Source organism: Dysidea avara, chromosome 11, assembly GCF_963678975.1.
Source record: "Dysidea avara chromosome 11, odDysAvar1.4, whole genome shotgun sequence".
NCBI lineage: Eukaryota > Metazoa > Porifera > Demospongiae > Dictyoceratida > Dysideidae > Dysidea > Dysidea avara.
The window spans coordinates 15,176,052-15,188,545 of NC_089282.1; the positions used below are offsets into that span (position 1 = coordinate 15,176,052).

The window sequence follows — 12,494 nt, forward strand, 5'->3', positions numbered from 1 at the left end:
GACTAGGAGGCAAAGATTTCACAGATATCTTTCTTTAGGGATCATCATGTTCAACATGTTAATCAGCTCCACTGGTAAGTTCTCTTAATTATTTGATTTGTTTTGTTGTAATGTCAATATCAACAATAATTATTTTATTCACATAGGAATAAAATTTATGACATACAGTTGTCATTGTCCTCAGGTTCACAGTTGTCATTATCTGAGGTGAACATAAGGAAAATGACGACTGTATAACAGCAGCTACTAGCTAATTTCTACTCTGATGCTTCTTACTTCAGTTATATGAAACAGGTTTTTTGTTTGTTTTAACACCTTCCTAACAGAAGCACTATAGTGGACAGTATGGGCTAAGCAATATAGCTATCAGTGGCAGATTCAAGCCCCCTCCAAAAATAAATGAAACTAGATCGAGATACTCTAATAGAGCAGTCAGTCAAAGTCAAATATTTCAATAGAACAGTCACCACACATATAACACTATTGAAAATCCTTCATAGTTATTGAGTAGGGAACTGGTATCTGCAGTACTATCCCATGCATGGGTATACTTAGCCTGCTAAGAATATTTCACAAATAAAATGTACTTGGTCTTGTGTATGCCACTCTTTAGGCTCGTTATATAGTGACCATTCATGACTGTCACTTATCCCTATACAACGCTTGGACAATGTAGTCCACCTAGAAAGCAGTATTGGTCCATATCAAAATTTTCAGTCCTGAAAAATGAGATATAGCTTTAGCATCTGGGGGGCTTTTCCCCCCAAACCCCTGCTCTATATACCTACTACCCTGCTTCACCCCCCTTTGCCAAATCCTGGATCCACCCCTGGCTGTACCTACCAGCATATCATGTACTGTTAGTTTCACTATATTAATTCTGCATTCAGCATAGTTTTCAGGTTCAGGTTTCTGACTCCCTGTGCCACAGGCTAACTTGTTGCCTCCCTGCAGGTCCCTTTAGTGGGATAGTTGAACAATGATAAAGTCACAATTAAAATGCAGGGTAAAATTCACACTACAACTATAGCTGTTTATTGTAGTTTAGTGACAGAATGTTTAAAGGTTTATACATACTAAATTGAGGCAGTAATAGGAGATTAATCAAAATGTGTCTGGTCACGCATCTTGACCTATACCTTGGTACTAGGTGTAAGGCTTAGCAACATGTTGAGCTGAGAAGGTTTGTAAGAACCCTTAGATACATATGACATAGATACAATGTGTCTTTTAGCAAAGTTATCAATGTTGAATAGTCATGAGGAGATCGACATGTAGACAAGATCTTCTGATGTCCCAACTACACTAGCTGTGTTGTATTCCATAATGATTACAAGGGCAACATAGCATACAGTATATACTGATTATATACAGCCAAAAAAAGCAGAAGTATAAGTGTGTTATATATATATATATATATATCTATGAATATGCTTTTGTATTAGGTTTCTCTCTTACCTATGGATCAGTTTGGCCATATTATGAAAAGGTATTAAAGATGACATAATAAGCATTGCACTTATGTGTGTATAATGTGATATATATATATATATATAATATATATTGTGTGGTGACTGTGGTCAGTGGTTGTCCGGTCTCTATTGAATCCACAGTAGAGTAGCACATGTTTGTTCGTGTAGATTGATGATTCCGCATCTGAGTCCTTCCTTGGATTAATCATAGCTGCTTTCAGCATGGGACAGTTAATATTTTCACCACTACTGGGAATATGGTCAAACTATCGACCACTAACAGAGCCCTTGATAATCTCTTTCATCATTTACATATTTGGCAACTTGCTGTACATATTTGCTGAAGCATTTAAGGACATTGATAAATGGATACTGTTAGCTAGCAAATTCACTGTTGGTGCTGGAGCAGGTAAATGAGAATACAGCACAACAACTATCACATTGTTAATGTTGTAGCTCATGTTGCTATAATGAGGTCATACTGTTCAGCTGCCTCACTGGAAGATGAACGCAATACAGTGATGTCATTTCTGTCAGCTCTACAGATCCTGGGCTATTCTATAGGACCAGGTATGATGTATGAACCAAACTTGGGTATGTTCACCTATCCATCTCCTCACCAGGTTTAAGCTTGTTATTTCAACCACTAGGAGAGGATGGCTATGAATGGCAAGCTGCTAAACTTCACCTCAACTTGTACACTGGTCCAAGCTTTTTGGGGATCTTCTTGTTAATTGTCAGTATTGTGTTGACTACATGTTTCTTCAAAGAATTTGATGTACACAAGACTAAGACAATGATCCCACTTAGGGAAATAATATTTGGTTGTTATTATTGCTGTCAATCAAACTGTCAAAAGAGTGATGATAAAAGTTAGCTCAGTGTTCAGTTGAGATGTGTTACCTGCTTTGTATTTGTGTATAGAGCCACGAGAAAAAGAGGCTGAGAAACGATATGACAGAATTGGTGCCATTGTGTGTATCTTCTTATATTTCCTTATCTTAAGCATGTTTGCACTACAAGAAGCGTATGCATGTGTGTGCGTACGTGCGTGCGTGCATGTGTGTGTGTGTGTGTGTGTGTGTGTGTGTGTGTGTGTGTGTGTGTGTGTGTGTGTGTGTGTGTAGCATGTACAGTGTACTGTGTGTACATACGTATGTGTGTGTAGTGAGTATTTGTTTTTCCATAGCATATTGTCACCATTAGCACAAGATGAGTATGCATGGAACAACAAAGAAGCTTCTCTATATGTGAACGTTATGTTTGCCATTATATCATTCATAACAGCAGTTGTCTTAGTTGGAACTAAATACCTAATTAAATGGTGAGAAAATGACACGCTCACTTCCAAATGCTGTAATGAATACCTTCTACAGTGTGTCAGAGCGTATAGTGTTGATAGGTACTTTATTGACCATGATTGTTGGTTTGGTTATTTGGATGCCATATGGACCTGGTCATCCTGATGTTGAGATTCTAGGTATGTAGGGAAATATGCTAAAGATAATGTATTAAAAGTATTTCAACGTACATTCACAATAATTATATTGTAGTGTTGAAGAACTCCACAAATCACCATCCTGTGGTCGCACATGGTAGTGATCATGGCTGTGATTTTCTCAAGCAGTCTTGGTGTCTTCATCTTCCAAAGATACACCTTTCCCAACTTATTATAGGACTAGTTGTAGTTGCTGTTGGACGTGGTGCAAGCAATTTACTTTGTTATACGATATACTCCAAACTACTTGGACCCTGGCCACAGGTGAGTGTGCATATGGCGGGGGGTGATGTAAGTTCTTTTTGCTTGTAGGGTTTGATGATGGGGTTCTTATCAGCATCAGCAAGTTTTGGTCGTATCGTTGGACCATCACTACTGGCCAAAGTCTATCATGAGGAAGGTCCCAGGGTCACATTTCTCATTTGTATTGGAGTAGTGTTAATTGGTGTGATCACTACTATAGCATTCTATACCAGACTAGTACCTTATTCTGTATATGAACAGAAGAAGATGAATGGCTATCTACCCATTGATTCTGATCATGAAAACTATGACAGAAACATCAACGCCGGACTTCATAAACAAATATCAGAAAACAGTAGCTAATAAACATTACATTGGATTTGCACAAGCACAGAACAGCTAGTAATTATAGTAAATGAATTGATATTAATTGTTATATCCCCACTGAGATGATATGCTGCTGCCTTTACATTGCATCATACTGAGATGTTGTATGCACTGTAATACTGGGAAGATTAAACAACTCTGGTTCTTTGTACTGTAACATATACTGTCACAATTTCTGGTCTTATTGAAATTGATAGGCATTAAGATCATTACCATACTGTTGTAAAAGTAGTCAAAGCCAGTACAAAGTGTTGTGTGAATCACTATGATGCGATTGATTGTGTAGAGATATAAATTGTGTGGGAGATCAAAGTTTTTTTCTTACGAAAGTGCTAAAACTTAACTATTGCAGACTGGTTCAGCATAGGATCGTTAGGTTGCACCGTACTGTATACATGTTTTAGTGGTGAGGAATTTAATGTAGTGAATTGGAAAAATTTGGCAGCAACCGTCAAACCATGATGCCAATAATACAATGGCTAATGTTACAATAATATAATTCTCACCAATTGCAATTTAACCAGCAAATAGTACATCATCACAACCCATCATCGGAACTTCCATTACATACACCACAAGATGAAATATGTCTTAATAGATCGGCCACAGCAGACACTAGATAAGAAGAAAATATAGTATACAAGACTCAATACACCTGTGTACTGACCTGAATTTATGATGTTAGGGACATTGTGAAGAGTGAACATTTTGCCAATTGTCCACGATAATAAAGGTGCCATGAAAAATATCATCTTTATTCATTAAAAATATGATACTTCTATGCCTGCAGCACAGCTTTACAGCTTGTAAACACGTAAGCGTTTGTCATTAGAACCATCTATCTATTCTATCAAAGTTATGATTGAAAATTAGAACTCTATATATATACCCAATAAACTATAGCCATCAGGTATAGCTTGTATGTTTTTCAATCTGTTATGTAAACCCTCAATAGTCTTGGATGGTGCCTGGTTGATAATAATCAAAGGAATGGAGAGTTTACAAGTTGAGTCAATGTCTTCAGCTGGTTTTTGACATAAGTGCTTTCTTCTGGTACTTGTCCCGCTCATAATGTTTCCTAGAGCTAAGACAAAGTCGTCTATGTCCTCTTCCACTCATGCTGAAATAAAAACGAAGGAAAGTGAAGTGAAGCACACATACTGTCATCTTTCACAGTTCCATCCAAAATAGAATTTACTGCTTGCATGGGTATACACTACAGAATTCGAAGGGCCCACAATTACAGCCCAGTGTATTTTGCATTTGTCATGCATGGATTAGGTCTGACAAAAAGAGCCATTGGTTTACATGTTTAAATGATTGAAGCTTACACTCATTCACCTTCTGTAAGCCTATGTCATTAAGCCCCACTAGAATTGATCGCTAACCATGTCCCAAATAGTCAGGAAAGCTATAATCCTTTCGAGCCCATTTTGAGCTTCAATGCCATAAATTTATTACTGCATGGATGGGGGGAAGGGAGGGTAGGAGATAAGTAAGGATTTGAGTCCCAGATGGTGGAGATTTGAATTTTAATATGTGTAAATCACCTAGGTTTTATTTATTGCACCTTTTGCCCATATTTATATTATAGTAGTGGGGCTTAATATTGATAGATACATAACAGCAATCTCATCACCCAGACCCTACTTAATGATTTTAGGCTATGTGAAAGCTTTCCAGTAGGTGCTAATTATAACCTATAACCTAAACTTGACAAGCGTAATGAACAAAACCTGCTACCCTTGTGTATAAAAAATCAGTCTTTAGAGGACCATGTCTTAAGTGCTGTTACTTCATCCAGACTTATAGCATTCTTAGAGGTGATTAACTGACTCATTTCTTTCAACTTTGACAGCTCAGGCAAAAATATATTGGACCGAATGGGTTCATGTGTCAGTTTACAAATTCTTACACCGGTACATTTAGCCTGTTAAGGATATCTTGTGCATGTGATCTTGCGTATGCCATTACTTCTTTAGGTCTATAATAATAATCTGCTGGCATGATTGTCACTCTATACAACTCTTGATCAATGTAGTCCACATAAAAAGCAGTATGATCTAAAATTTGTTGGAGTATGCCTCTGTGTGTGTGTGTGTGTGTGTGTGTGTGTGTGTGTGTGTGTGTGTGTGTGTGTGTGTGTGTGTGTGTGTGTGTGTGTGTGTGTGTGTGTGTGTGTGTGTGTGTGCATGCATGCATAGTAAGTAGGATACATGCATGCACACAAGGCTACAGAAAAGATTCTACATTTTTGGATTGGATGTCTAAATTGTATGATTAAAATAACATGCACATTAGTATTACTATCATTAGTAGCTAACTATTAGTGTTCACAGTATTGAAGTTGACTGGCACAGCAAGAGGCTACTGGAGGTTTATCAACTGTGATGCCCGAGCACATAATGTATCCACATTCAAGCATTACAGCTACAGTGCTATCTAAGTGATGATGAAAAGTATAATGGCTTAATACACATCACGTAAATGTAATGATAAGAGGTTCTTGGAAAGGTAATTTTATGTTATTGACATGAAGCATGACTAAATTAGGAGCCGGATTTTCATACAAGTACAGTAACACACTTACTGCATGACCTCATGCACAACACTAATGCAGTCCACAATGAGCTGATGCCATCTGAATCAATAGCTATGTAGCAGTTGTAAACTGGAAATGCAATTTCACTATCTATAATTAAAGTACTTGAGCTCTTTACAGCTATTGACCATATCTGCACAGTCAAGGAGTATAAGGGAATATCATAATATCAAGCAATAAAAACACCAGATATCGTTTTCAAGGATAATTGTTTACAATGATCATGCATGTATGTGATCAATAACTTACTCACACTTAATTAATAATATTATTTTATATTGCATGTCTACTCTTGTCTTTATCAGTGACCTCTATTGATTCCACACGCACGCACGCACGTCTGTTGACAACTGCTAAGTAACATTACTGAGTATACAGTATCTGCTGTAAATGTACCTGATTTTCTACATAAGTAAGTCCTAAAATGTTAATCCTTGTTGGTAAGTTGTCACAATCAGTTGCTCCAAGTGACTCAAAACCACATTAAAAGTGATTAAAAAGTTTTAAAATGAAGAATCTACATAACTGAACAAATGATTTCTTATTACCAACTAGCCAAGTTGCATTTACTGCTTAGGCTCATTGCCAGAAAGACAGCCTTTTTACATTAGCTTTGATTATTCTCTGCTAGGCTTGAGCTAATTATGCTTTGAAAATAGCTTATTATGCGTTTGAGCAGTGCTAAAAATTCCAGCCTATTATGCTCAAATTTAAACATTGTTTTTGAACATCGAGAGGTGGCTAAGTTGAATAGCCACCACATTGATTTTTAAAAACTGAGGTAATAAATGTTACAGTGTTTAACCAAGTAAATAAGGTATAAAATATGGCCGGTATAGAACAATAAAACCATTGTGTGCGGTGATTCAATTAAGCTAGCACATGTCACTTACTAATTTATTGGCTTGTAAGAACCACTTAAGGTTACCATACAATCCATACTGCATTAGTTCTAGTATCATTAATGGAGAGTTTAAAGTTTACACACTAAGACTAGAATAGAACCCTTCAACTATAGCCTGCCTGTATATACCAGTTTCGACAAAACCAACATTTTAGTGCATGCCGGCATTTTCAAAAAGATTATTGTCTATATAGCTATTGAAGCCGTGTATGAGGTGTGAAACATGCAGCTAGTAGTTTCCAATCACTGACCAAGCCTATATCCAAGTGAATTAATGGTTTTCACTATTGGTAGACCAGCTGTCTAGCCCATACTCCAGCCTAAATCAGAGTATAGAGATTAAACAATCATGTTTTATTATAGAACTGAGAAAACTATAGCCAACTGTTCAGTTGATGTGTCCGTCTGGCCTCTAGATCTGGTAAGTGGAGATGGTAAATTGAGCATTACAAGTTACACCAAAGTGATGGAGGTTCCCAGAAGCTTTATTTGTAGCCTCTTATCTTAGTGTTATCCTGTCACATACTGCTGGCAACCGTATGTGGATGACACTAAGCCATGTTATAGTGGTGACTGTTCTATTTAAGGGTTTGACTGACTGCTCTATTAGAGTATATGTTTTGTTATAGTACTTTTGAAAGGGAGATCGAAAGGGCGGACACCGGTGCCCACAACGCGTTACACGAATTAACAACCACGTGCAAATGCAAAACAATGCAATCTTCATAATTTTATTTGTTTAAGAATAGGCCATGCGTTACTCAAATTTCGCTTCACTGCTTCAGGACTCGTATTTCGTGGAGGGCAGTGCGTTTTGATCAAGACGTTGAACTAGTACTGACGGGGAAGCTGATAGTCATGCAGTGGAGATTTCATTGGGGGGGGGGGGGGGGGGGGGGGACCAGCTGTAGCAGGGCAGACCATCTGCAGCAACTTTACATGGTCCGGCCGGACTACTTGAGGCGCGGTAGTGCTAATACTGAAAACTACACCATACTACTACTACTTATGACTATTTGCGGCGGGGGACCACCTACAGCGTGACAGGTCGCAAAGGGCATCAACACTGACTTATCCTTGCACAACTTCGGTGCTGATGTCTTTCACACCACACACACTCTAGATAGTCATTGATAATTGGTCTATCACAAGTAATACAAGTATCACAATCGTTGATTGGTGTGGTTTCAGGTGAAGTCAAGTAGTGCTCGCGGTCGCGCCTCAGTGATTCCTCTAATTACCGGCATGGCAACAACAAAAAACTTATCACTTCCTCGTCTCTGGAGCTGAATCGAGTTGAACGAGTCACTTTTTCGGTCAAAGAAGATAGTGAGTCAGTTGCCAACCAACTCCCGTGATCACGTGTTAAGACTTGAGACAAGTTACTATCTAACAATTACAATTATTAGACGTCGAAGGTAAGACTGTATACGTGTCGAGACATTTTCGAGAAGCATTATAGCTAGCCTAATATTTCAAGAAGGAAAATCTTCGCTAATTTCGCGGTTTTGGGGGTTAGGCTACCAGCGAAAATTTTATCCTTGAAATATTTAGACCTCCATATAGTCTAATACATTTTGGAGTGTTTGCAATTCCGCGAAATTTTTATTTTTAGCAACATAGCTCAGCCTCGAAAAATTTAGCACATATTTATCGAATCACGTATTGTTGTTGTTGGTGGTATTAAGTATTCATCGAATTACATTTAGTAGATGCTGGTAGTATCACTATTAACTATATTTTTTTTGGCAGGTGGTCAGGTTTAATCACGTGATCGGGTGCACGTGATCCTCTCTCAACGCAGGTCGGTGACAAGCACGTAGCTGCTATTGCGTCTTCGAGCCTTTGTTGTAATCTGTATGGCTCGATGTAGGATTTTTGGCCCCTGCAGCTAACTCGAGCCTATAGAGCGTATTCACGTGACGTCACAAATGCGGCGTTTATTTAAGACACTTGCGGCGTTTATTTGAGACGTGTGGATAAAGCCCCAATGGTGCAATAGAAAATAATTGCGTATTCGTTCTTTCTAACAGACCTTGTATAGGAGCAGCTATTTCGTGATTATGTGGTAACCACCAATGAATGGGTAACAACATACTAGAAGCATGAACTCGTAGCTGGTCTACTTCCTGATGTAGCAGTGGAACGCTTCATCTTGTGTAGCGACTCGGCGGGCTCCATGGTACTTTTTTCAGAAATTATACTAATTACACTCATATCCTTGTAGTACTTTATTCTCCATTGATAGGCGACTACCAAACTGCCATTAAGTGGTTGTTCAGTGAATTTGTGATGGTGAAAAGAAGCGCGGAAGAATTGTTTCGTTTTGGCCCGTAGTTTGTTGACACCAGAGGTAGAGAGAAAATCAATTCGTGGCAGTATGGCAACGGTCTGTTAATGGATAATGACATGCTAGAAGCACAATGGAGTAGCTGGTCTACTTTTTGAAATATTCACCACAGTACTCGCCATATCGTGACGTGCGTGGGCGAGCAGATGGGGCGTTCTATTGCGATATCAGAAAGTAAACCAGCTACGAAGTTGTACTTCTAGTATGCTATTGCCCATCTATTGGTGATTACCACATAGCCACGAATTGGCTGCTGCTGTACCAGGTCTGGTGGAAGGAACGAAAACGTGATATTTTTTGTATTGTAGCATTGGGCTTCTTATCACACGTATTTTAAGCGCCTCGTCTGTAATTTCTTCGTGAATACGCTCTATCTGGACGAGAGTTCCATAGCCCAAAGAAAGCCCATAATGGGGTAGCAGGGGGTTCTAAGTGGCTAGTTGGAGTAGTTTAAACCTTGTCAAAAATGATCATCTTGTTTGAGCTTGGTTTTCCTATCGCCCAGATGAGGTCTTGTCGCCTTTGATAGGCACTTTTAAGCGTTAGCGCCATAGGGTTAGCACGTGTGTCTGCCTATTCATGGCTACCTGGCCACCTCTATGTAGAACCGTGCCAGCAGCGAAGTTTAGGAGCTGCAAATTGCTCTTGGTTGTTGATACTGGCCGGTATAGAAAGGAATATATTTCAAAACGTTAAGTGAGTGATGTTGTATCAGTGCCATGCCCTGGTCTGGCGAGCAATCCGCTGTCAGCGGACTACCCCAGCTTCATCGATACTTAGCTGCGTGACGCTACAGTCTTTGTTTGATTGAAGTTTTATGGTCATAGTTATGATTTATGCTAAGACTGCTTGCTATAGGTGTGTCACCAGCGTGGTGCAAAGTTGGCAGTATCAGTAGCTGTAGCTATAGCTTGTTATTAATCTATAATGTACGTGTGTATGCAAGTGCGTTTTAGTGGCTGCATGGCCTGTTGGATTTTTGCACTGTAGTCATGTGATGACCTAGCTGATGTGCAGTTGCGCTCTGTCCCCAGCTCGCAGTGCAGTCATAGTGACTAATATTGGCTCACCTATTTGTGCACTCTTGACACAATCATAATTGACGTGTTCCCATATCCGGAGAATTGAGGCACAGCCCAGTCTGATGTGTCTACGTGTCACTAATCTGATACTGCTTAGGGCAATCTCACATCTCTATTTATAGTGTAGGTATGTGTGTTAACCATGCCTGGTGTGAACTAGTGCATGATACCGCTGGCATGTGGTAATGATCAACTCCCTTAGTACAACTTTGTCTTGTTGCCTGAGGTAGTGCTACTAGATCTAGACTCACTCGGTTGCTTTGTTCAGTGGTCACCATAGCTGTTATAGTGTGCTGCTTATCTGTCACATCCTGACTAGCTGGATATAGAATATTCTAGTCTGTTTTTTTTTTTTGTTCAGTTTTCTTTTTTGATTGCTAGGAGTTCTAGTCAAGGTGTTCCCAGCAAGTGAGCTGTACTAGTCGCAGCTGGTCATCTTGATTATTGGTTATTGATATAGCTGATATGTGTGTACTGTACATGTGCTACTGAACATCGCTGCCACATCTAGCTACAGCAAATAATATAGTCTGGTGCTAACGCCCAAGTTGATGACTGACTACACTGTGCTGGTCACTTAGCAGGTATAGTCATATGCTCTCGGTGTAGCTGAAGCGTGCTTAAACTGTGGCCACAGCTGCTGCAAGTCCTGCCATTTAGTGGTAGTGATCAGCTGATGTGTCACTGTACCATGCTTAAGTGCAGTAACTGATATGCTACTGTATAGGCAACTGAGTAGCCATTTTGTTTACTGCCATCGATGTTGTCATGTATAGCTGATACATATCTGTAGTGAACTGTGCTATACCACTGTATAACTGTCAAATATACTGCAAATGACACTGTCAGGTGCTATCGTTATAGCTGAAGCAGGAACTAGGCCTTTATGATCAGTGTGGGTGAAGAGGAGTCTTTAGAGCACATGGTTGGACATGCTAAGTATGTAAGATTTTGTAGAGACCAAAGCCCAACCTCATGTGATTGCTATGGCCACTGTACTGCATTACTGACATAGTTGTCTCACCCACTGTGACTGATACTGAGTGATAGTGATGCAGTCAGGTGAGAAAGCTCATAGCTGCCCTGTGCTGTTACTATCTGTAAGATCTGTCAATGGTGCAGGTACAAATAACACAACTAATGTGTAGCCGCAATCGTGATGTGGTCAGGATTATCTATCCTGGCATGGCTGTTACGTCTGCAACTAATGCGACAGGTGTTTTCAGTATGCAGTTGAAATTCCTGACACTTCTGCTGTACATTATTCGTAGCAATCTATCTGATGTGTGGATGTAGGATCATGACAAAGCCAGATGTCACATCTACTACAATTGATGCAGTAAGATGTAACAATATACCTGATATATGTGACTGCACAGTGCTACTGATGTAGCTGTCATGTCCACTGAAGCTGCAATAGATGTAGTGAGGGTGCGTGGCTACGCTGGTGATGTTTCTGCTACCTCCATTGTAATTGATATAGTCTGATGCTAACAGTATAGACTATACAGTGCTACTGGTGTAGCTGTCCTGATCATGATGCAGTCAGGTGATGATATAGCTGATATGTAGCTGCCCTGCTGAAGTTTCTACCACCTCCGCTGTGACATGTTCCTATTTAACAATATAGCTGATGTGTGGCTGTTGCTACAGTGCATGATAATAATGTATAGCAGTACTATGGCTGTCCCATTTTTCATTTTATTTTTTTACCACTGATGTAGTCAGCTGATGTTTGAGTGCTACCGACGTAGCTGATGTGAGTGCTACTGACGTAGCTGATGTTTGAGTGCCACCGACGTAGCTGGTGTTTGAGTGCTACCAACGTAGCTGATGTTTGAGTGCTACCGACGTAGCTGATGTTTGAGTGCTACCGACGTAGCTGGTGTTTGAGTGCTACCAACGTAGCTGATGTTTGAGTGCTACCGACGTAGCTGGTGTTTGAGTGCTACCAAC

General features: G+C 39.6%; 1 protein-coding gene across 3 annotated transcripts in view; it reads left to right on the plus strand.

The window, feature by feature from the left end:
• LOC136238194 (major facilitator superfamily domain-containing protein 8-like) overlaps window positions 1–3,661 on the plus strand; it is a 6,371-nt gene extending 2,710 nt beyond the window's left edge. Inside the window, exons 4-13 of one of the 3 annotated variants that reach the window (XM_066028541.1) lie at window positions 1–74; window positions 1,446–1,489; window positions 1,641–1,881; window positions 1,929–2,066; window positions 2,123–2,344; window positions 2,397–2,499; window positions 2,662–2,796; window positions 2,849–2,952; window positions 3,026–3,234; window positions 3,283–3,661. The exon at window positions 1–74 is cut by the window's left edge and continues 24 nt beyond it. In XM_066028541.1, the coding sequence (XP_065884613.1) occupies window positions 1–74; window positions 1,446–1,489; window positions 1,641–1,881; window positions 1,929–2,066; window positions 2,123–2,344; window positions 2,397–2,499; window positions 2,662–2,796; window positions 2,849–2,952; window positions 3,026–3,234; window positions 3,283–3,576 (1,564 nt within the window). In that variant the 3' untranslated portion in view covers window positions 3,577–3,661. Of the gene's footprint in view, window positions 75–1,445; window positions 1,490–1,640; window positions 1,882–1,928; window positions 2,067–2,095; window positions 2,345–2,396; window positions 2,500–2,661; window positions 2,797–2,848; window positions 2,953–3,025; window positions 3,235–3,282 lie in introns of all 3 variants that reach the window. The other 2 variants (XM_066028540.1, XM_066028542.1) reach the window with 2 other exon arrangements.
• Window positions 3,662–12,494: the final 8,833 nt, after the last annotated feature.